At 40.0% G+C, this 20,757-nt stretch overlaps 1 protein-coding gene across 4 annotated transcripts in view; it reads right to left on the bottom strand.

The window, feature by feature from the left end:
* entpd4 (ectonucleoside triphosphate diphosphohydrolase 4) overlaps nt 1-20,757 on the bottom strand; it is a 32,468-nt gene that overhangs the window by 6,831 nt on the left and 4,880 nt on the right. For 3 of the 4 annotated variants that reach the window (XM_072266528.1, XM_072266529.1, XM_072266531.1), the window contains exons 2-11: nt 19,079-19,193; nt 16,104-16,298; nt 14,946-15,151; nt 13,270-13,420; nt 10,985-11,088; nt 10,526-10,585; nt 9,343-9,497; nt 4,975-5,141; nt 2,211-2,535; nt 553-638 (exon numbers count right to left, since the gene is read on the bottom strand). In XM_072266528.1, the coding sequence (XP_072122629.1) occupies nt 553-638; nt 2,211-2,535; nt 4,975-5,141; nt 9,343-9,497; nt 10,526-10,585; nt 10,985-11,088; nt 13,270-13,420; nt 14,946-15,151; nt 16,104-16,298; nt 19,079-19,086 (1,457 nt within the window). In that variant the 5' untranslated portion in view covers nt 19,087-19,193. The remainder of the gene's footprint in view (nt 1-552; nt 639-2,210; nt 2,536-4,974; nt 5,142-9,342; nt 9,498-10,525; nt 10,586-10,984; nt 11,089-13,269; nt 13,421-14,945; nt 15,152-16,103; nt 16,299-19,078; nt 19,194-20,757) is intronic. The other variant, XM_072266530.1, reaches the window with a different exon arrangement.

Below are 20,757 nucleotides of genomic sequence, written 5' to 3' on the forward strand. Positions count from 1 at the left end.
CAATTGCATTCTAACATCAGGGTAGAGAAGACAATCCTGCTCTGGTTCTCGGTACTCTTGAATTTGAGCACCTTTAAGAAGGTAGCATTTTGAAAAGGATTATGTCGTTCAATCCCAACGATCTGGCAGCAGATGCCTGTTTGTTACTTGTCATTATGTATACATCTGAATCTCCCTGAACACAGATTTAGTTTAGATTTTCTCTCTTAGTGTGATTTCAAGCTCTATACCAAAGATGAAAAATAAGAAAGACATTCTACTTCCTTCCATCCCTTACCTCCAGTGCTACAAGATAAACATGTTTTTGGAAAATATGCTATAGCAGGTAATCAGAGCTCAGTATGCTACACTCAGGAGGTTAGCAAGTACGCTCTGCTCTAGTACACAGATGATAGGAATGGAGGCTTTAACAGTCCACAGTAGGGCTGGTAGAGCATGGCCAGCTTCATCTTCATTGAACCACAGTATTTGTACAAGTGTGAGATAGGAATGAGGATCCACTATAACATTTCCTTGTTCAGTGAGATGAATGCAATACCACGAGCCACTCACTTCAGTCTGTGCAGGTCCGCGTGAGAGGAGTACAAGCCACGGTCAAAACGTTCCTTCAGAACTGTCCACTTTGTTGCACAATAATCCTATATATTAAAAAGAACACACATAAACAATGCTAGTCTCCTGAGCAACACACATAAAAGTTGCTGGTGAACACAGCAGGCCAGGCAGCATCTCTAGGAAGAGGTACAGTTGACATTTCGGGCCGAGACCCTTCGTCAGGACTAGTCTCCTGAGTTTATGCTAGCTCTTTAATCCAACTAGACCTACTTCCTTGCTCTCTCTATATAAACCTGCAACTTTTCATTATGTATTTTAGCTATTTCCTTTTAAAGGCTACTACTGAATCTATTATCTGATGAGGCAGGGAATACAATGCTACATTCCGATTACTTGCTGCACAAAAATAAATTTTATTATTCACATTGTTTCTGGTTATTTTGCTGATGTCAAAGCTGTGGCCTCTGGTGACTAACCCTGCTGCCAGTGAAAACAAATCAATGGTAGCACCAAGAATAATTGGCAGATTTGGAGATTGATGATGATAGTGATTGCTGATCTCCACTTTATATCAGCACCTTGGTGTCCATGAATTGATAACATTTGAATTTAAACAAGTCTATCAAATCTTCCCTCAACCTTCTTTTCTATCCACTGCACTTAATTGTTTGAAGACCTTTCAGACTGTCAAATGTCACCTCTGCAAAGAATAAATCCCTTTTGAAAAGCATGGAAACAGGTGCATCTTGAAACGACCTTGTGTGAACTAAGCCTCAAAAGACATCTGATAAACCACAAAAGATAATTACCTAGTCAGCTAAGGAGTCAGGAACAGGAAAGGCAAGCTGATTTGACCATCATGCTGTCATTTCGCACATCCTAGAAGTTCAGTCAAGTTAAAATGCTGGCTTACAAATTGATGTAAAACTTGCAAGAAAGGCTTGTCCTCTCTGGCCCACATGTGATGATACCCAATTGTTTTCTCCCCAGTGGTGCAATTCATGCAGAATTATTGGGCAGCACAGTGGCATAGCAGTTAGTGTAACAGTTTATGATGCTAGCTGTAAAATGGGGTTTAATCTCTGCCACTGTCTGCGATGAGTTTGTACATCCTCCTCGTCAATGCATGGGTTTCCTCTAGGTGCTCAGTTTCCTCCCACATTCTAAACACCCAGGAGCTAGGGTTAGTAAGTTGTGGACATGCTATACTGGCACCAAAAGCATGGTGACACTAGCAGTCTGCCCCTAGCACATACATGCACTGCATTGGTTGTTGACCAAATGACACATTTCACTGTATGCTTCAATGAACATGTGACACATAAAGATGATCTTCAATACTTCAATTATTATTTAGCACATCAGAGACAACAGCTGTGCTCTAAGATTTTATCAAGAGATCTAAAACACCAGTTGACAGATGTGATTTTAGTTTGACATCTCTTCTGAAAGGTCACTTTCAGCAGTGTGGTGCTCCCATGGTAAAGCACTGCAGCATCAGGCAGTGTGTCTATTTTCAAGCTTCTGCAGTGAGACTTGAACCATAAACTGACACAGAGAGAGCTATACCCACTCAGGCAAGATGAATACCCACCTGACAATCAAGATGTACATTTAGAGACATTTCACTGGATATATGAAATTCAGCTCAATACCTTAGCAGCCTTCATGAATTTAGTAACGTTGTAGGCACCACCCATTCGCAAGACATCTTCAGTACAGTAAAAAAATTCAGAAAAACCATAAAATTCACTGTTTCTGTAGTCTACAGGTGGCTGGTAGACCCCACTAAGGGATGTTGAAGTTTCATTAGTTTTATTCAATAAGGGGCTAATCACTTCCCGACACCAGTCAAAATCTCCCAGTCCTCTCAAGTACACAGTATGCCCATCTTGATGAATTTCATCCTTGATGTCAACTGGCAAACAGGGGTCCAAGTATGGGATTTCCTCAGATGTACCCATCTTCTGCCCCAGCAACCTGCAACAGAAATGAGGCAAGTGATTTTTTTTTTTGTTATTTAACATGATTACATTTTCACTTCTCTCCATTAATCATAAAATGCACCAGCACAGAAACAGGCCTTATGGCCTGTCTAATCCCTGCCAAACTATTACTCTGCCCAGACGCATGGACTTGCACTTGGACCAAAGCCCTCCATACCTCCCTCATCCATGTACCTATCCAAATTTCTCTCAAATGTTTAAATCGAACCTGGATCCACCACTTCAGCTGGCAAGTCATTCAACACTCTCACCACCCTCTAAGGGAAGAGGTTCCCCTTCATGTTCTGCCCAAATATTAGTTGTAACAGCTACTATGTCTTTCCAGTCAAACAAATGAGAATGTGTATGCTTTATATCAGGCCTGCACAACCATTGTGCGCAGAGCACTACCACTTGAGAATTGCCAGGCATGCCCAGTGTTGTCTAACAGTGTAGAATGTAGACTCGCACAAGGATGACAAATGCCACTCACGTTAAATGCTGACAAATTGGAAGTGCTTCACCTGCCCCAGGATCATATGCTCTTATTCCTCCAGGTTTATTTCTCCCCTCATCAAACCCACCCCTTTACCACCAATGATGTTTTAAAATTTATACCATACCAATCGCCTCTTTCCCCATCATCCACACTGTACAGCCCACCCCAACTAATCCACTCACTGACATTTTCTCCCACATTCCCATCAGCCACAACAAGAATCATAAAGGAAATTCCACCACACAACATATCTTGGGCATTGCACACAGCAAAATACCTAATACTGGGTTAGTGATCCAAACCAAGTTTTGTACCTTTTCCCTCTCAAACCAAGCAGTTCAATAAACAACATAAATTGTTTTGCTTTTAACACATCAAGCAACAGACAAAACAAGAACTTTCTCAGAATTATTAATAGAAAACAAACCCATATAATCTAAGCTGTGTTTTTTTGTGCTGTGACTGACTTCATTTCACCCTACCTGCAAATCTTTTTATTTCTTTCCCTTATTAATGAAGTTTTAAGCGTATTGGGGAAGTAGGAAATGACTTTTAGATTCTTGTAGATAACGGGTTAAAATTGCGTACAAAATTCTGTTTATTCTGCTCCGAGTAATCCGCCTGAGGCAGGTTTCAGACTAACAACCTTGCAGATGTCTCCTGACTTTGTAATGTTCTGGGGGTTAGGTTCTGCTTATCGGTCGCACACATCCTGCCTTATGGTTTTGCAAAAATTGAGCTAAGTACTGTACCCAATTTTGTTTAGGGAAAGGGAAGACCCACTAAAAAGAACAGGAATGAACATCTGTCTGTTATTAAGTCAGGCCCTAGCAAAGGGAATAACTGATAAGGACTGCACAGTACATTCATCTTTAATTATAACGTTGATTTAGTGGACTTTCTTATCTAATTAATTAAGTTTTGCTCCAACAGACTTGGTGAGAATAACAGTTGAACTAAGTGCTCTTTGTCTTTCGAGTTCTATAAATTGTAACTTGTCTGCATGTTAGACAGAAGTCCGATATGGGCCCCCAGGGGGAGAGGAAATCTGTCCCTCTGGTGTTTGGCTCTGTACCTCTCGCCAGCTGAGTTTGAACAAATTAAACTGGTGAATAAGATAAAGTAAAGAACTGTTTGTGGTGTGGTTATTGGCCCGGCGAATTTAAGTTTACATTATGGACCTATCAAGCTTCCCCTAAATCAATACCTGTCACTTCCAAAAGTCGGTGTGAGCTTCATGTTCTCAGTGCTTGTCACACCAAGAAATTTATTAACTTTCTTTTGGATTTATTAATTACAATCTTGTATTAATAAGTTTTGGATTTACTCAAAAAACAAACTCCTTTTGCTCATGTTCTATAATAGAAAACTATTCTCAGGATTCTGACTGTTTCAAGTTCAATTTTTAATTCGCTTATAAACACGACGTGCAGCTTAAAAGTATGGTCAACATCTCTATTTGGGAGGTATTTCATTGGCTTGAAAAATCTTGTAGGACATCAAAAACAAGGGTGCTTAGTTTTAAGCTGAGAGATAGAAAATTTAAAGGGGACAGTTGTTGACAGCTGAAATACACTGCCACAGGAGGTAGTGGAATCAAATAAATTTACTGTGTTAGGGAGTTATTCCGACAGATACTTAAATAAGCAAGGCAAAGAAGGAATGACTCTAATGTGGGAAAGTGGGATTGGTGTAGATGGGCAAACAAGGTCAGCTTGGACATGTGGGCCTAAGAACTCATTTATATTCTGATCAACAATTATACCATGACATGTAGAGTTGTTGTACTGATGCTACTACCTTCTCTCTTAAAAAAGATGGAGCAGAGTAGGAAGAAGCACAAATGGAGCAAACACACTGAAATCCACCAGGTGGGCCACAAAATATAGTTGCCTGGCCCACATGTATGAATCTATCCTCATATAGTTTCAGTACCTGTTTGTGAGCATAGTCTTGTAGACAATCTGTTCTTCATAGCGCTGCCTGGCAGCATTCCCACCGAAACCTAGAAATGTGGTGACATAGACTCTGTATACATGCTCTGTTTGATGGGCATCACAGCCCAGATTGAACTCTGCCAGCAGGTTCTTGGCTACTTCCTCCTGCTCAAGGTGAGAGTAATCAAACATAAGAAGACAACTTTATCCTGCACCTAGACCTTTCAGCATGCAGCTCAAATTACAAAGCATAATTAACAAACAGCATTGAATAAGTAGAATAGCAATTCGACCTAAAGGAAGTGAGCAGAAATTGGCCCAAAGTGAAATGAAAATAAATGTATAAGAGTTAAATGGGCATCAGCTGGATTCAGCAGAAAACAATTAGATTTGTTAGACTTGCTTTTTTTTTTGTGCCTTTAGCTTAAATATAAAATGTACCTTAACTTACTGGGGCCATGAGCTGGTGGGATGATGGCACAAACAGGGTGTCTCAGTAATTGAACAGATTCAAGGATTGAAAATACATGGGAAAAATGAAAATTATATTCAAATTACTGGCAAACTTTGAATTAAGTGAGAAAGAAAGAGACAAAGGAAAAGCACACTGATATTCCCCAAGATCACGATAGAAAATATCCTACTTTTCTTTCAACATTGAGAAGAGGACAAATAGAGGAAAAGAGAATTTTATCACAATACCACGCAAACAGCCAAACACCAGGATTAACTTCCTACAGCAAACAAATACAAATTCACTGGGATTGATCACATTAAGTAGAAGGGAAAGTCATATGGCTCTTTGGGTCCACTCCAAAATTCAGAATCATGGCTTGAGGCCATTTTCTTGCCAAATACCTTTATGATCCAAAGTGCTATCAAACTTTGGTTTTCATATGCTCAATCACTGAACTGTCACTTTCTGGGTCCGGGTCTACTGAAATTTGTCCATGCTCACTGAATTCTTGCTGAGACCAAAAGTTTGGTTTCACATATTGGGAAGGTGGCCTCTAGGAAAAAATCTACAGAAAGACAGGCTGTAAGTAGAGAGGTTCAAAATTTACTTTGGTGCTTGGGGAGAATGAATCACTACAGCATAAAGTTCTCATCCACAATGTACAAACTGCTGCAGGGTCTTCATTGCTCCTTAGCCCTGCGTGATTTCTGCAAACCTTGAGTTGAATTGACTTTATTACTTACATCCTTCATATACATGTGTAAAAATCTTTATGTTACTTCTCTGTCTAAATATGCAATGTGCAATTTATGGTAATTTATAATAAATACTATGTACAACAATATAACATAGAAATACAGTTACGTCAACATGAATTAATCAGTCTGATGGCCTGGTGGAGAAGCTGTCCCGGAGCCTGTTGGTCCTGACTTTTATGCTGCGGTACCGTTTCCCGGATGGTAGGAGCTGGAGCAGTTTGTGGTTGGGGTGATTCGGGTCCCCAATGATCCTTTGGGCCCTTTTTACAACCTGTCTTTGCAAATGTCCTGAATAGTGGGAAGTTCACATCTACAGATGCACTGGGCTGTCTCTCTGCACTCTCTACAGGATCCTACGATTAGGGAAGTACAGTGCCCATACCAGGCAGCGATGCAGCCAGTCAGGATGCTCTCAATTGTGCTCCTGTAGAAAGTTCTTAGGATTTGGGGGCCTATACCAAACTTCTTCAATCATCTGAGGTGAAAGAGGCGCTGTGTGCCTTTTTCACACACACAACCAGTATGTACAGACCATGTGAGATCCTCAGTGATGTGTATGCTGAGGAACTTAAAGATGTTCATCCTCTCAACCACAGACCCATTGATGCCTATCTTCATTCCTCCTGGAGTCCACAACCAGCTCCTTTGTTTTGGCGACATTGAGGGAGAGGTTGTTGTCTTGACACCACTGTGTCAGGGTGATGACTTCTTCTCTGTAGGCTGCCTCATTATTATTTGAGATTAGGCCAATTAGTGTAATGTCATCAGCAAATTTAATTAGCAGATTGGAGCTGCGGGAGACACTTTTAAAGCAAAAGACATATTTCCTAGTAGGCATGCAAACTTGTTGCAACCATTTTCATCTACAGTTCAAGCAAAATTAAGAATTAAAATTAATAAGTTAAATTGGAACACAGGAGAAAAGAGACCTTGTTCTGCTAGGTAATATGGGCCTTCAGCTTTGGAAAATGCCACCAGGAACAATAAGGCCTTGGAGTCGTTTGAACATGAAAACGAGGACTTTATACTGTAGTGGTTCATCCCCCACCAAGCAACAATGTGAATTTCAAACTGTTTCTGTGGATCTATTCCAGACGTCACCTCCCTATGCACAAAACCAAACTCATGGCTTCAGTGGTTACTCTGGTGAGGATCAAGACAGTGCACTGGACCCACAGGAATGACTGTTCAGGCATGAGCTTATTTAAATTGGAGTTTAATATCACTTTGGACAGTAAGGGAATTGGGGATCAGAATGGAAAATAGTCTTAAAACTGTGCAAGGGGGAGTACAACACAGAGTGCGAGCAGTCAGGCTTAACCCCAAGGGATTCCTTGAGACAGGAGTGGTGACCTGGGAGTTTACTGTGAGGCGGAGAAAAGACAATGTCCTCCCCTTGGTCTTGTAGTGGGAAATTTCTGTGCATTCAATATCAAATGTCATTGCAAATTTAAGCAAATGGACTGGTCCTCAGAGGACCTTAATCAAGTAGTATGCATTTATCCCCATTTCCAGCAGACTCATTATAAACAAGTATCAACAGAAACTTCGTCATTTAACTCAACTATGCAGGTGAAAATCAAAAAAGGACATTCCAGCTTGTTACAAATCCCCCTTTGTTCTCACCACCTGCCCTCATCTCTTCCAGTCCTACAATGCTCCAAAATATCGGTGGTCTCACCCTTTAATCTGCCTAATCTCCCCAATCTCTATGCTCTGGAAGTTTCTTCCTACATCAGTCTTCTCATAAGGCCTCCTCCTTGACATAGACTTTTGGATGGCTTTCTGAGTGGCTCCTCATTTGTTTAAACGTTCTGTTTTGTTTGGCAGCTTTCCAGTGAAGCACCTTAGACTCTTATACATTAAGAGCAAATTGCTGCACTTCCCAGGCATTTCCAATTCTCAGAGTGCAATCCTGTAAACTCATTTAACTTAATGTATCTGAAGTTCTCACTCCCATAGTGTCTTCATAAAGATTCGTCAATCTGAAACATAACAAACTCTTCCTCCCTTCCCACAGATGTGGCCTGACCTGCTGAGTGTTTCTAGCATTTTCTATTGCTGCACAAAATGCAACTTGCTGTTATTCAGTGACAGAACCCTAGACTGGGGCTGTTCTACAATGAGCCTTCACAGAGGCTGCAGCAAGCTCCAGGCTGACTCTCAGCACAGTCCGCTGCACCCTGGAACGTGCCAGTTAGCAGCGTTCCCTTGCGAACATCTCTTTACACGAGAAGACCAGATTCAGGACCAGGAGCTTCGACTTCCAGGCCTCAAACTCCAGAATTGCAAACTTTGGTCCTCCCCCTACCTCAAGTTCCATGCAAAGGCTGCACAGAGGCTCTTGTCTCAAGGAGAGTCCAGGACCAGAGGGCACAGCCTCAGAACAGAAGGATGTCCTCTTAAGATGAGGAAGGATTACTTTAGCCAGAGGGTAGTGAATCTGTGGAATTCATTGCCACAAATGGCTATGGAGGCCAAGTCACTGGATATATTAAAAACTGAGGTTGATAGATTCTTAATTAGTAAGAGTATTAAAGGTTACAGAGAGAAGGCACAAGAATGGGGTTGAGGGGGAAATCAGCCAGGAGAATATGATGGAGCAGACTTGATGGGCTGAATGGTCTAATCCAATCCTATGTCTTACAGTATTAGGATTTTCCACATTCCCATTTTCCCCTTCATTCCCAAGCACTATCAACTCCAAAGGTTTTAAGGATAAGGATGCTGAAATGAATGTCACATACCCTGCACATCCTCTCCAATAAACCTTTCACACCCACCACTTTATCCCCTCATCCACTGCTGCTTTCCCACATCCATATCAAAGGCCCATTCATTCTGCCATCAAGCCTGCTATCAGACCTTCTCCACTTATTGTAAATAGTGCAAAATTTTGTCTGATTCACAAGAAGTTAATTTAAAAATAGAACAGCTATTTCAAAAGAAAAACAAGCCAACATAACATACAAGATCAAAGATAATCCATTAGTTTTCCCAGAGCATGCACATAAGTATCAGCAAGATACGGCCTAACCAACATGCAAAGTTGTGAAGACAAGGCTTCGATAACAAAGTTAAAGACCAAAGGGTGGGGAATACAGAATAAAAAGAAAAATGCAAAATAAAAGAAGGTTGGACAGATAATAACCTGTTGTGAAGAGGCAAAGCTTACAGTTTTGGGGACTTCATAGGCTATTTGAGTGGAAACTCCACCCATATCCAGCACACCAGTTGTCCTCTTGCGGACAACGGCCGCCTGGGTTTCAGTGCCAGGAACGTTGACTTCCACCATCGAGTCTTCACCTGTGTGAATTCAGAAAAGGTCAAGTTTAACTTTTTTTTAAGCCATCACATTAGCTTTACACTAGTACACAATGCACATAGTACACAATGATCAGAATGGATTTTATTCATCCTACAAACACTTGGAAGATGTTTAAGCTTTCGATCTGCAAGCTGAGAAGTCAGGGAATTTCTGCAGCACTTCCCAATGTTATGATAACTACCACAGAGTACAAAGATGGCAGGTACAAAAATACACCGCCACTGGCAGATTCACATTCACCGTCCAACTCTGAATCATATCACTGTTCCTTTATCAATACTGGGTGCTAGGAATTACTGACAAAGAATGAGAGTAACTTCACCAGGAGGTACTGCAGTTCACTACTATCTTTAAGGGCAAATGTGGCTGAGCAATAAATACCAGTCTTGCCAATGACAATCAGATACCACACATAATATACTGTATATATCTCCAAAATACACCCAATTATCTGACGGCTCACTTTTCTGTAGGAAAGTAAATTATATTTTAATCTCAAAACCATGCTCAAAATATCTAAATTAATCCAGATTTTCAAACAAGCTGATGGGGCAAGAAGCAAAGGCAGAACCTGACTCTCTTCTAGCAGAACATGCCAAACATCTGTAATGTCACACAGCAAAGAAACATATCCTAGCACCCACTGAGCCCACACTGACCAACAAGCACCCCATTTGCACTAACTTTTCTTCCACCCACCCTTCCTATTGAATTTCTCTTGAATCTACAATTCACTTATACTTGGGGCAACTCACAGTGGCCAATTAACCTAACCACCAACACATAACATTGAACCCAGGTCACTAGAGTTGTGAGGCGACTGTAATGGTGCCATTCCTACATTATAAATTTATCAATCTTAAGGACTAGCAGAGACTTATATTAATTGGAACATAATACTAGTTCTTCATTCTAGTGCAAAATAAGCTATAAATAACAAGGTACAAAATACACACAGCAAAAATTTAATCATATTATCCCTTATAATACATTAATTTATTTTTACCAGCACTGATGTGGTCAAATCTTCCCAGGACAAAATTGATTCCAATCCAAGCATACACACCTAAAACGATTTTTGAAAGAGAAATATTTAAAAGCACAACTCACCACAGAAAGACTGAATATTAATTACTTACGATTCCAGAATCACAAAAAAAAAGTGATGAACACAAGTTTTATTTTGTTATACTTTGTGAATATAGTCTAAACATACTCTGTTTGCATGCAAGATATTTTCGTCCTTTTTAAGTGCCAAAAGTAACTTTTAAGTATTAAGCCTAACCTTTAACTTATTGCCTGATATAATAGCAGAGTTACTATTCAACCAGTGCATCATTCTTAACACCAAACTCAGTGCCAGTGTTGCAGTTTGCCTGTTAATATCTATCCACAATACCCACAGAATACATTTGTCAAGTAAGTGATGACTGATTTAAAATTATAGAAAGCACAGAATACATACCTTCCTGTTTGCCTGAAATTACCTCAGCATGCGAGTCTGCAAACAGGAAATCATAGTGAAGTGGGATATCTGTACGGAGGTCTTCAAGTATTGCATTTTGCTGGCTGCCAAACAAAAATGTCAGTGGTCAACACTTTGAATATATTTGTTCATATTGTGTGAAACACAAATGTGCATCCGCATTCTCTTAATTACATACTTCAGACTGGCCAACACAATCTGTCAACTCTAGCTCCCAGTCAAAAGTGAATGATCTATGTGACATTGATTAGCAGCAAGGGATTTGACAGTAAGGATATCACAGTTGAACTCAAACTGAACTGCACCTGAAATGGGCAAAACATGGTCGGTACAACGTTGTGGGCCGAAGGGCCTGTACTGTGCTGCAATATTCTATGTTCTAATGCTTTCCAGCTTAAAGGGGAATGTTTTTCTTCAACAACTGAATACAGACATACAGATGAAAATTCAAAGTTCACAAGAAATCTATTATCAAGGTACATATTTATCACCATATAACTATCCTGAGATTCATTTTCTTGTGGGCATTCACAGTAATTAAAAACACAGCAGAATCAATGAAATATCCCACACAACAAAGGCGGACAAACAAACAATGCGCAAAATACTGAAAGAAAAAAGGAATAATAAATAAATAAATATCAAGAACTGTAGAGTCCTTAAAAGTGAGCCCATAGATTGTGGAATCAGTTCCATATTGCAGTGGGTGACATTATCCCCTCTGGTTCAAAAGCCTGATGGTGGAGGGATAGTAACTGTTCCTGAACCTGGCAGTGTAGTCCTGTACCTCCTTCCTGATGGCAGCACTGAAAAGAGTGAATGGCCTGGATGGTGGGGGTCTTTGATGATGGATGCTGCTTTCCTGTGACAGCTCTACTTGTAAGTACTCAATGGTGGGGAGGGCTTTACCTGTGACAGACTGGGCTGTAGGCTTCTCTGTATTATCTCCATTGTTGTCCGACCTGAGATCAACCTGTTCAGTATGCATACTATGATATGAATTAAGGTTTGCTCTACTATGTATGAAGGGTTCCAGATTACATACCTATTTTATTTAGTGTATAGAAAAGGAGATTCCACTGAGTCGTTCTGAGAGGAATAAATAAGGCAGTTGTGGAGAAGCAACAGCCCCTGTTGGAGATAGGCTCTCGGGGTAAATGGTCAGTCATTTAGAATTAAAAGAGACTTTTTTGAGACATTTTTTAAAATATCCATTGCAGAGAGAGTTGAGTAAAATCATCAAATAAATTCAAAGCAGTGGTTGACAGATTTTGAGGAAATTAGTCTTAATTTCAATAAAGTGTGAAGGCTCAAAGGGTGACATAGTCAACTGCTGCAGGGTATCAGCTTGAAATATCAATTAAACTCTTTCCCTCCATGGACGCTGAGTTGTTCCAGCAGTTTATCTGTGCCCTAACTCAAATCCTTCATATTTAACAATAATGATATGTCTGCTTCACCATGCACACCCTGGATCAAGTGCACAGCATAAATCCTCAATTTCAAGATTTGCATTATCATCATTTCTCAATGCAAACACAGACAAATGGCAGCTTCTCTCAGGCCTCCAATCTATCTTACATTATGTTTATCTCATCAGGAGGTACACCATACTTACAAAACATTCCTTTTAAAAAAAAGGGTAATATTTACCAGACTTTTACTCCCTAATTTGGGCTGCCTTGGATGATGAACTAACTGGCCTCCTTCAGAACTGGAAATTCCCATGATTCTATAACTCCAGTCCTGATAAAGGGTCTCGGCCCAAAACGTCGACAGTTTGTTCATTTCCATGAATTGCTGCCTGACCTGTTGAGTTCCTACAGCATGTGTGTGCATCGCTTTGGATTTCCAGCATCTGCAGAATTTCTCGTGTTTTCTATAAACATTATTCTGTGTTTTAGGTGTTGCCCTATTCCAGAAATGTTATGCTTCTAGTGAAACACAACCTTACCGCTTACCAGTGCCACTGTGCTTTCTGAAGAATTGACCCAATTTTCCAGCTCAGCTACGTATTAAAAAATTGGATACAACCTGTTTTTTTTAACTGCCTATAGTACTGTGTTACAGATTGCAAATACCATATCAATTTCTTACAGCAGTGTTTTTATGAGCAGGGAGGAATAGAAACCATTAACAGATCAACTAATGGTAAAAATGCTTTTAAACAATTATTATATTGCTTCACGCATTTAAATTCGGTTCCTATTTGCAACACCACCCAAACAGGATAATGGATTTATTTAAATACAAGTAAAAGTTACTTTTCAGGCAAAATCCTCATGCCTGCAGTGCATAGGATGTATAAAGGAGTCTCTTGGTGTTTAGAATGAGGAATATGGTCTGCAGCAAAATTCAGAAGAGGTGCGAGGTAATCACTAGCTTTTTCTGGTGTTGATGCCAGTTCTGAAATACCTGCAAAAAAAGTAGAAAGTTAAATAAACTTCTGTATGTATAACTAATGAATAATTTGTAATTTAAGAATTGTTTTCAGTGAAAAACCATTTGATCCAAGCTCTATCACAAATCCCATTCAACATCCAACTATTGTTAGCAGTCATTCTGTACATTAATCACTGTCATAGATCCAAAAATCAAAACAAATTTGGATGGGCCCGTCGTGTATTGTTACATTATAGTGTACATGAATATTTGCGTTCAGAAGACCCATAATGTGGTGCTAAAACGCTGTCATGCACAGTGCAAAGATTTAAAATCTAATCATGAAAAATGATGCAGTGCAGGGCTTTTAGAAAGTTTGAGAATGTAATGGTATATGTCAACTTAGAAAAATAAACATACATTACCCTTCATTGCCTCTTTTGGTGTTGTATCATTCTATGTGTGGAAGTGAATGAAAGCTCTGTTAAATCATTGCAGCACTGCAATAGGCCAATCAGTATACCTATTGATCAATATTGGTGTTCATGATTAGCTTCCTGCTTCATCTCACTACTTATTACATTTTTTAATGCATTTATTTAGCTTTCCTTAATTGCTTCAGATGCTGAACCAAAATTATAGAAGTTTAAAGCAGTCAAGGGCCATTGTAGACTTTTACAACTGCACCGGGTCTTGAACAGCAATCGCATATCTTCTAGTTAAGATGATGCCAGGCTGTGGTCTCTATTGAGATTGTTTCTCAGACTTAGTTGTCTTTATTAGTTCCTAGGGATGGCTCTGGGGACAGACAGGAGCATCATGGGCAGGTTAGTGTATAGGGACAGGCATGTGGGGGAATTAAAAGTTTAGAAATAGGGATCAAAGGCCAGCAATGTGGACAGGTGATGAAGGATGCCTGGATTCAAGGCCTTTTCTCCAAACTTGAAGGAATATGGATGGGCGATGAAGGATGTTGGGCTGTCCTGGGATCAGATTGATCATGGTGGGGGGTGGGGGGGGGGGGTGATCAGTCGGTGCGCTGAGAGTTTGGGCCTAGAGTTTGGGGTCCTATCAGCATCTAGTCCAGCTGTTATTGTTTTGTTGCTTGTTATGTTCTGTTTTGTTCTGCTCACCATTGCGGGCGTGCTCTGTTGGTGCCAGAATGTGTGACAACATTTGTGGGCTGCCCCCCCAGTACATCCATAGGTGCATTGGTTATTAACGCAAATGAGGCCTTTCATTACATGTTTCGATATACATGTGATAAATAAATCTGAATCTGAATTCAATTTTTGTCCAGAACCAGGCCTCACTTCTAGATTTTCTGCCAAGGGTTTTAATTGTGATCTTTGATTTTCAGTAACTGCAGCTTTTGATTTTCACCATCCACTTAAGAGAAAGTCTGTTTTCCCATTTATCAGGACATCTTTACATACAGATTTAAAAACTGCAAATCCTAAACAAATTCTGTGTGTTAATTCATGTCAACTTCCTCAGTACTTTTACAAAATCTTCCATATTGAAAGTTCAAAAGCAGAGTTAAGAAGACAAATCCCACCTGGCTTTATCTTCATCACCACAGGCAGTCTGTTCGTGCCCCTCATCTGTTTGATATCAAGTAGATCATGCGGATTCCCATTGTGTCTTGGCCAGCAGTACACAAAGAGCCTCGAGCCACTACTTCCACAGTCTATCACTATACCATAGTTTAAGTAAGGATTCTTTACATCAGTGGCCTCCATATCTATCAATCTGGTTAAATATCTGCAAGACAATATCAACAACAGTAGCACAATGCCCAAGAGGCTTTACAGCAGTTAAAGATGACAATATTTAATATTGATTGACATAATAAGATATAAGGATAAATAACCAAAAATTGGACAAAGAGGTTTCAAGATGTGAACTATAAAGTATGGGACTTCATTTTGAGGAAGGCATGAATGCCAGTGATATAGTAATTAAAATTAGTAATATGCATAAGACTGAAACAGAGCTCAAATGGTTATATAACTGGAGTAATATACAGAGTCATAACGGAATGGTGGAGCAGACTCGATGAGCCGAGCAGCATAACTTCTCTAGTTCTGAAACCAATGATAAAAGAGCATTAAAATGGAAAAGAAATGCAGTTCTGGGAATGCACAAACATTCTGGATCATATGTTCAAACAACACAGTATTCACCACTTCTATTCTCAATTATTCCAACATTTTCACAGCTGGGCTTTAAATTAACAGCCAGCAGAAGCTCAAGCTCATGCCAAACACTTTCAATCACATCCAAATTCATACATCTTTTGAAAAGTCAATAAATCTTGTAAATTATAGCTGTCATGAAGAGATGTTCAATACTGTCAAACCAACACACAAACGCTGGAGGAACTCAATGTGTCAGGCAGCATCTGGGAGGGAAATGGACAGTTGATGCTTCAGACTGAGATCTGTGTAACATTTGTTACCACTGTCAAACTCTCTTAAGAAGCTATTGTTGAGCTCTGATACAAAATTGCAGGACCTTCTTTGAAGTTTAGATATTAATGACTCGAGGACAATACAAGTGGGGAATGTTGAGAAGGGTGGATTCAGAAGGGTTTGGGCAGCATTCAGCAAGTGCAATTTTTTACATTGGGATGCAAGAAAGATAAAACAGTATTGGAACCCAGGCTGAGTAGCAGTTTAAAAGGGGAAAAGAAAACAGCTGTTCCATACACTACCTATCTCCTTTGTCCTGGTAGAAACGTCCCCATCGACTCCTGTCCAATACCAGCAAAATGTATAATAGAGAGATTAAAACAGTAAGCAATGCAACAGCTGTCAACTGGCGATAGGTCGTGTTGAGAGGCCGAGGGCACGCTGAAGGGGATAAACTGAAATGCCACGAAGCAGGAAATAAGCAGGAAACACAGAACCTAAAAAACAGTAAAGTTATTAGTTAAAATGAAAGTGCTGTAAGATTTTAATACCAATCCCCCACACCCATATATAACAGATTACTGCTTAACTATGCAAAAGCAAGTTCTTTCCACAATAGAAATCAGAAAGCTGAGGGGATTGCTCCAAGGTTAATAAGTGCAAGGATAAATACAGAGATTTTAAAAAGTACTCATCCCCCACAAATATTTTCTCATTTTACTGTCTCATTTGCCAAATTTAAAATACAGTATATTCAAGTACAATTGTTGAGCTAGTCTACTAAACATTGTGCAACATGTCAAATTGAAAGATAAATTCTGATCCCTGTCAACAGCTTAATAAAAATTACAAACCAAAACTGTGAGGCGGAAAAAGTATTCATCCCCTTTGTAATTAACATGCTAACTTTCCTCAGATGAAATACTGGGTATTATCTTACCAACTCATCCAATTTACTGATGTAGAAAAGTGGAAGATCACTTGTTTTCAATGAATTCATAAGAATAAATACCACCCTCCCTCTCTGTAAAGTCCAACAGTTTGGTAGATTTTCAACATACCAAAGCCACAATGAAGACGAAAGAATATTCAAGATGAGTAAGGGAAATGATAACAGAGAAGCACAAATCTGGGGAAGGGCACAAAACCATCTCAAAGGCATTGAACATACCTTGGAGCTCAGTGCAGTCCATTGTGAAAAAGTGGAAAAATATGAAACCACAGCCATATTACCTAGGTCAGGCCACACCTCTAAACTTAGTCACTGGAGAAGAATGCCACTTATAAGAAAGGATACTGTGAGGCCAACAGTCACTCTGAGTGAGCTGCAGAAGTTAGTGGCTGCAAATGGAGATGAACTTCATGGCTCCACGATCTCTTAAGGCCCTGGACAAAAAGGGTATTTATGGAAGAGTGGCATGGAAGAAGCCCTGGCTGAATTAGACTTTGCAAAGCATCACTTAGAAGACACTGTAAAGATGTGGAAGAAGGTCTTGTAGTCGGATGAGACTAAAGTGGTACATTTTGGCGTCAACATAAAGTGGTGCATGTGGCGAAATGAAATACTGCGCATTACCACCATCCTTAATGTAAAGTATAGTGGATGTCGCATCATGCTATGGGGACGCTTTACAGCAGCTGGGACTGGAAATGTGGTCAATATTGATGGGAAGGTGAATGCTGCTAAATACAGAGAGATCCTGGATAAAAGACCTACTGGCCCCTGCCAGAAAGATTAAACTGGGGAAAAGTTCATCTTTCAGCGGATTAACGACCCAAAGCACACTGCCAGAACAACCATGGAGTGGCTTCAAATGAAGAAAACTGATGTCCTTCAGTGGCCCAGTCAGAGTCCTGACCTAAACTCAATCAAACATCTCTGGCAAGACCTTAAGATTACCGTCTATCACCACTTCCCAACTAACCTGGCACAGTTAGAGCAATTTTGCAAAAAGGAATGGGTAAATTTTGCTCCATCATGTTGTGCAAAGCTAACAAAAGTGAATGCAAAAAATCTACTGGCTGTAATAGCTGTGAGAGGTGGTTCAACTAACTAATGAGCAAAAGGGGATGTATACTTTTATTCTGCTGACATTTCAGATTCTGAATTTTTAGTTTTTCATACTTTACAATTTTCCCTGGAGGGGGGCTCTACTGTGCAAAACATGTGAATCACAAATAAATATTCTCAGTTAAATCAAAATCCCTGGTCGCAATACTCATTTATGTGAATCAAGGGCTGGGGGCCAAATACTTTCACAAGGCACTGTATCCACATGCAAGCCATGCATTAAATTAAAGAATCTCAACTTCAATTGACCAGATTAATGCATGATTAGAGATAAATATTAAAGCATTATTGCAGTTAAATTGGCAGTACTTTTGACTGGGTCAGATGATTGCAGGTTCGTGCCATGGTGGAAAATCCAGATTTGCACTTGAGTGCAAATTTTTATTCCTTGACCTCCAGCAGTACAAAAACCTGGTCAATATCATATTGTTGCTAGTGATGGGGGATTGCCAAGTACAAACTGGCTCCAGTGTTCATGACATTGTAAATGTAACAATATTTCATCTTCAGACTGTAAAGCAGTAGGATGCCTGAAGTTTTGAGAAAATATGCAATTTATTTTATTTAGGCATTGTGATGAGAAAGTTCCCACCGATGTATTCATTATAAATGTAATAATGCACCAGAAAGTGTTATTAAATCCAAATTTTGTTTTCATAACTTATTTCAAAGAAATGAATGAAATTCTAAATGTTTCCACCAGAAAAAAAAATCATATAAATAATCGTGTATATTATCTTGGATATATATGCAGTCCCGCGCAGGTCTGTAGTCTAGTGCAGTTTTTACGTTTGTTTTACGTAGTTTAGTGTAGCCTTGTGTTGTCTCACATAGTCTAGTGTAGTTTTGTGTTGCTTCATGTAGCACCAAGGAGGAACGTTGTTTCATTTTTACTGTGTACTGTACCAGCAGCTTATGGTCGAAATGACAATAAACTTGACTTGGAGACAAGTGACTACTGAAACTATAAATGATTTAATTAAGTCAGATCCACCACTATAAAATCCAGTTCTAGCAGCTGAACACTAGTTTTAAGCAATGATAACAGGCCAACATGTACACAAGGCAAACAAGAGAAAATCTGCAGATGCTGGAAATCCAAGCAACACACACAAAATGCTGGAGGAACTCAGCAGGACAGGCAACATCTATGGAAAAGAGTAGTCAACTGTAATTTTAGTGCACAGGATTGGCCTAAAATCTTACCTTCCCATGGCAAATATTTGCTCCAATTATGTTGAGAAAAAGCAACTATGTGTCTTCAATGCATCCAAGATTGGTTGAGCACAGTGCATTGCTCTGCCAAGTAGACATTTTTATCCTGAAACCAAAAAAAAAATCAGCACTTTATCTTCCCATGCATTTCAAAGACAATGAATCATCTGTAGGCCGTCAAGATCAGTGTTTATGGGCCATTATTAACTGATCATGAAAGGTGGTATCCTGAAAACTGTGAGGCCTGCCAGGCCATTTCAGAAGGTTGCTGAATAGCAACAACATTGCTATGGGGTGTGCATCACAGTAAGTCAGAGCCAGAAAGGATATCAATGATCAAATAGATCTTCACTGACAATCCAGATGCTTCAGTATACAGGTTTCCCCCGCCACCTGAAGGTAGAGCGTTCCTATGAAACGGTTTGTAAGCCGGAATGTCGTAAAGTGAAGAAGCAATTACCATTTATTTATACGGGAAAATTTTGTGAGCGTTCGCAGACCCAAAAAAAACCTACCAAATCATGCCAAATAACACATAAAACCTAAAATAACAGTAACATATCGTAAAAGCAGGAATGATATGATAAATACACAGCCTATATAAAGTAGAAATACTTTCCTACAATCATTGCCGCAATGTCCACCGTAGCGAAAATCTCACGCAAGCGCTCTCGGCAGAAACACTCTCTCCAGTAACCTTTAAGCTATGAAGCTGCCAAATCATACCAAGTAACACTTAGTATAAAACTAGAGTTCAGAGGAGGCCGACATTTACGTGCCGGGCGGCACCTAATTAATTAGCATGTTTATTTCGGCTTTTTTCTTAAAGATGTGCTAGGTGCACCCCGGCTACCGTTGCACCACTGCATGCTTTGCAGATCGGTATCGGTCCGTGGCTTGGAGGTTGGGGTGGTGGGACACTGGAATGTCATCTCATTGTCGTCTGTTTCCATCAGGGCAGGCAGGTCATCTTCTTCTATGTCTGCCTGCCTCGATGTCGAAGGTTGAGGTTCGTTGTCTGCTGTGGAAGGCTTGAAAAACGACAGTATGCTTGACCGCTTAGCCTCGCATATTTTTCTATCATACAGGTCTTTGTAAGCACTCAAACCATCCCGCAAATATGCCCCAAACCTACGTACCCTTTCAAAATTAAAGTCGTACTTTTCTGCAATCATTGCAGTGAAAATCTCACGCAGTTGCTTCATGTTCAGTTCCTGGACGACTTCACTTTCAGTCCATTCGCTACTGCATTCGGTTTCGATTGCTATCCTTTCCTCTTCCAATTGCATCAGCTCTTCATCTATCAGTTCTTGGTCATGGGATGCCAAAACCTCTTCAACATCATCTTCGTCAACTTCCACAAGCCAAACTCACTTTGTCCTTACTTCATTCACCATGATCGAAATGCTTAATTATGTCTAGTTTTAAGCTAAGTATAACACCTTTATGAGCTCCTTAAGGCTTTTCCGATACCTTAGAACTCATCTTGCTTACGGATGCTCAAAATAAATCGAGATAAAGCACAGATGCTCACAGGCATGTGTTTAAGCAATGCCTGCTAGAATGCAGTTCCGGGGGAGGAGCGTGGCGGCTCGGGGCGCGTGCTGCCTTTTTTCGTAACAGTGAAAACACCTTCTGTTAGCGAAAACAGGTAACTAATGTAGGTCTTT

The sequence above is a fragment of the Mobula birostris genome, chromosome 8, assembly GCF_030028105.1.
Source record: "Mobula birostris isolate sMobBir1 chromosome 8, sMobBir1.hap1, whole genome shotgun sequence".
In the NCBI taxonomy this organism is placed as follows: domain Eukaryota; kingdom Metazoa; phylum Chordata; class Chondrichthyes; order Myliobatiformes; family Myliobatidae; genus Mobula; species Mobula birostris.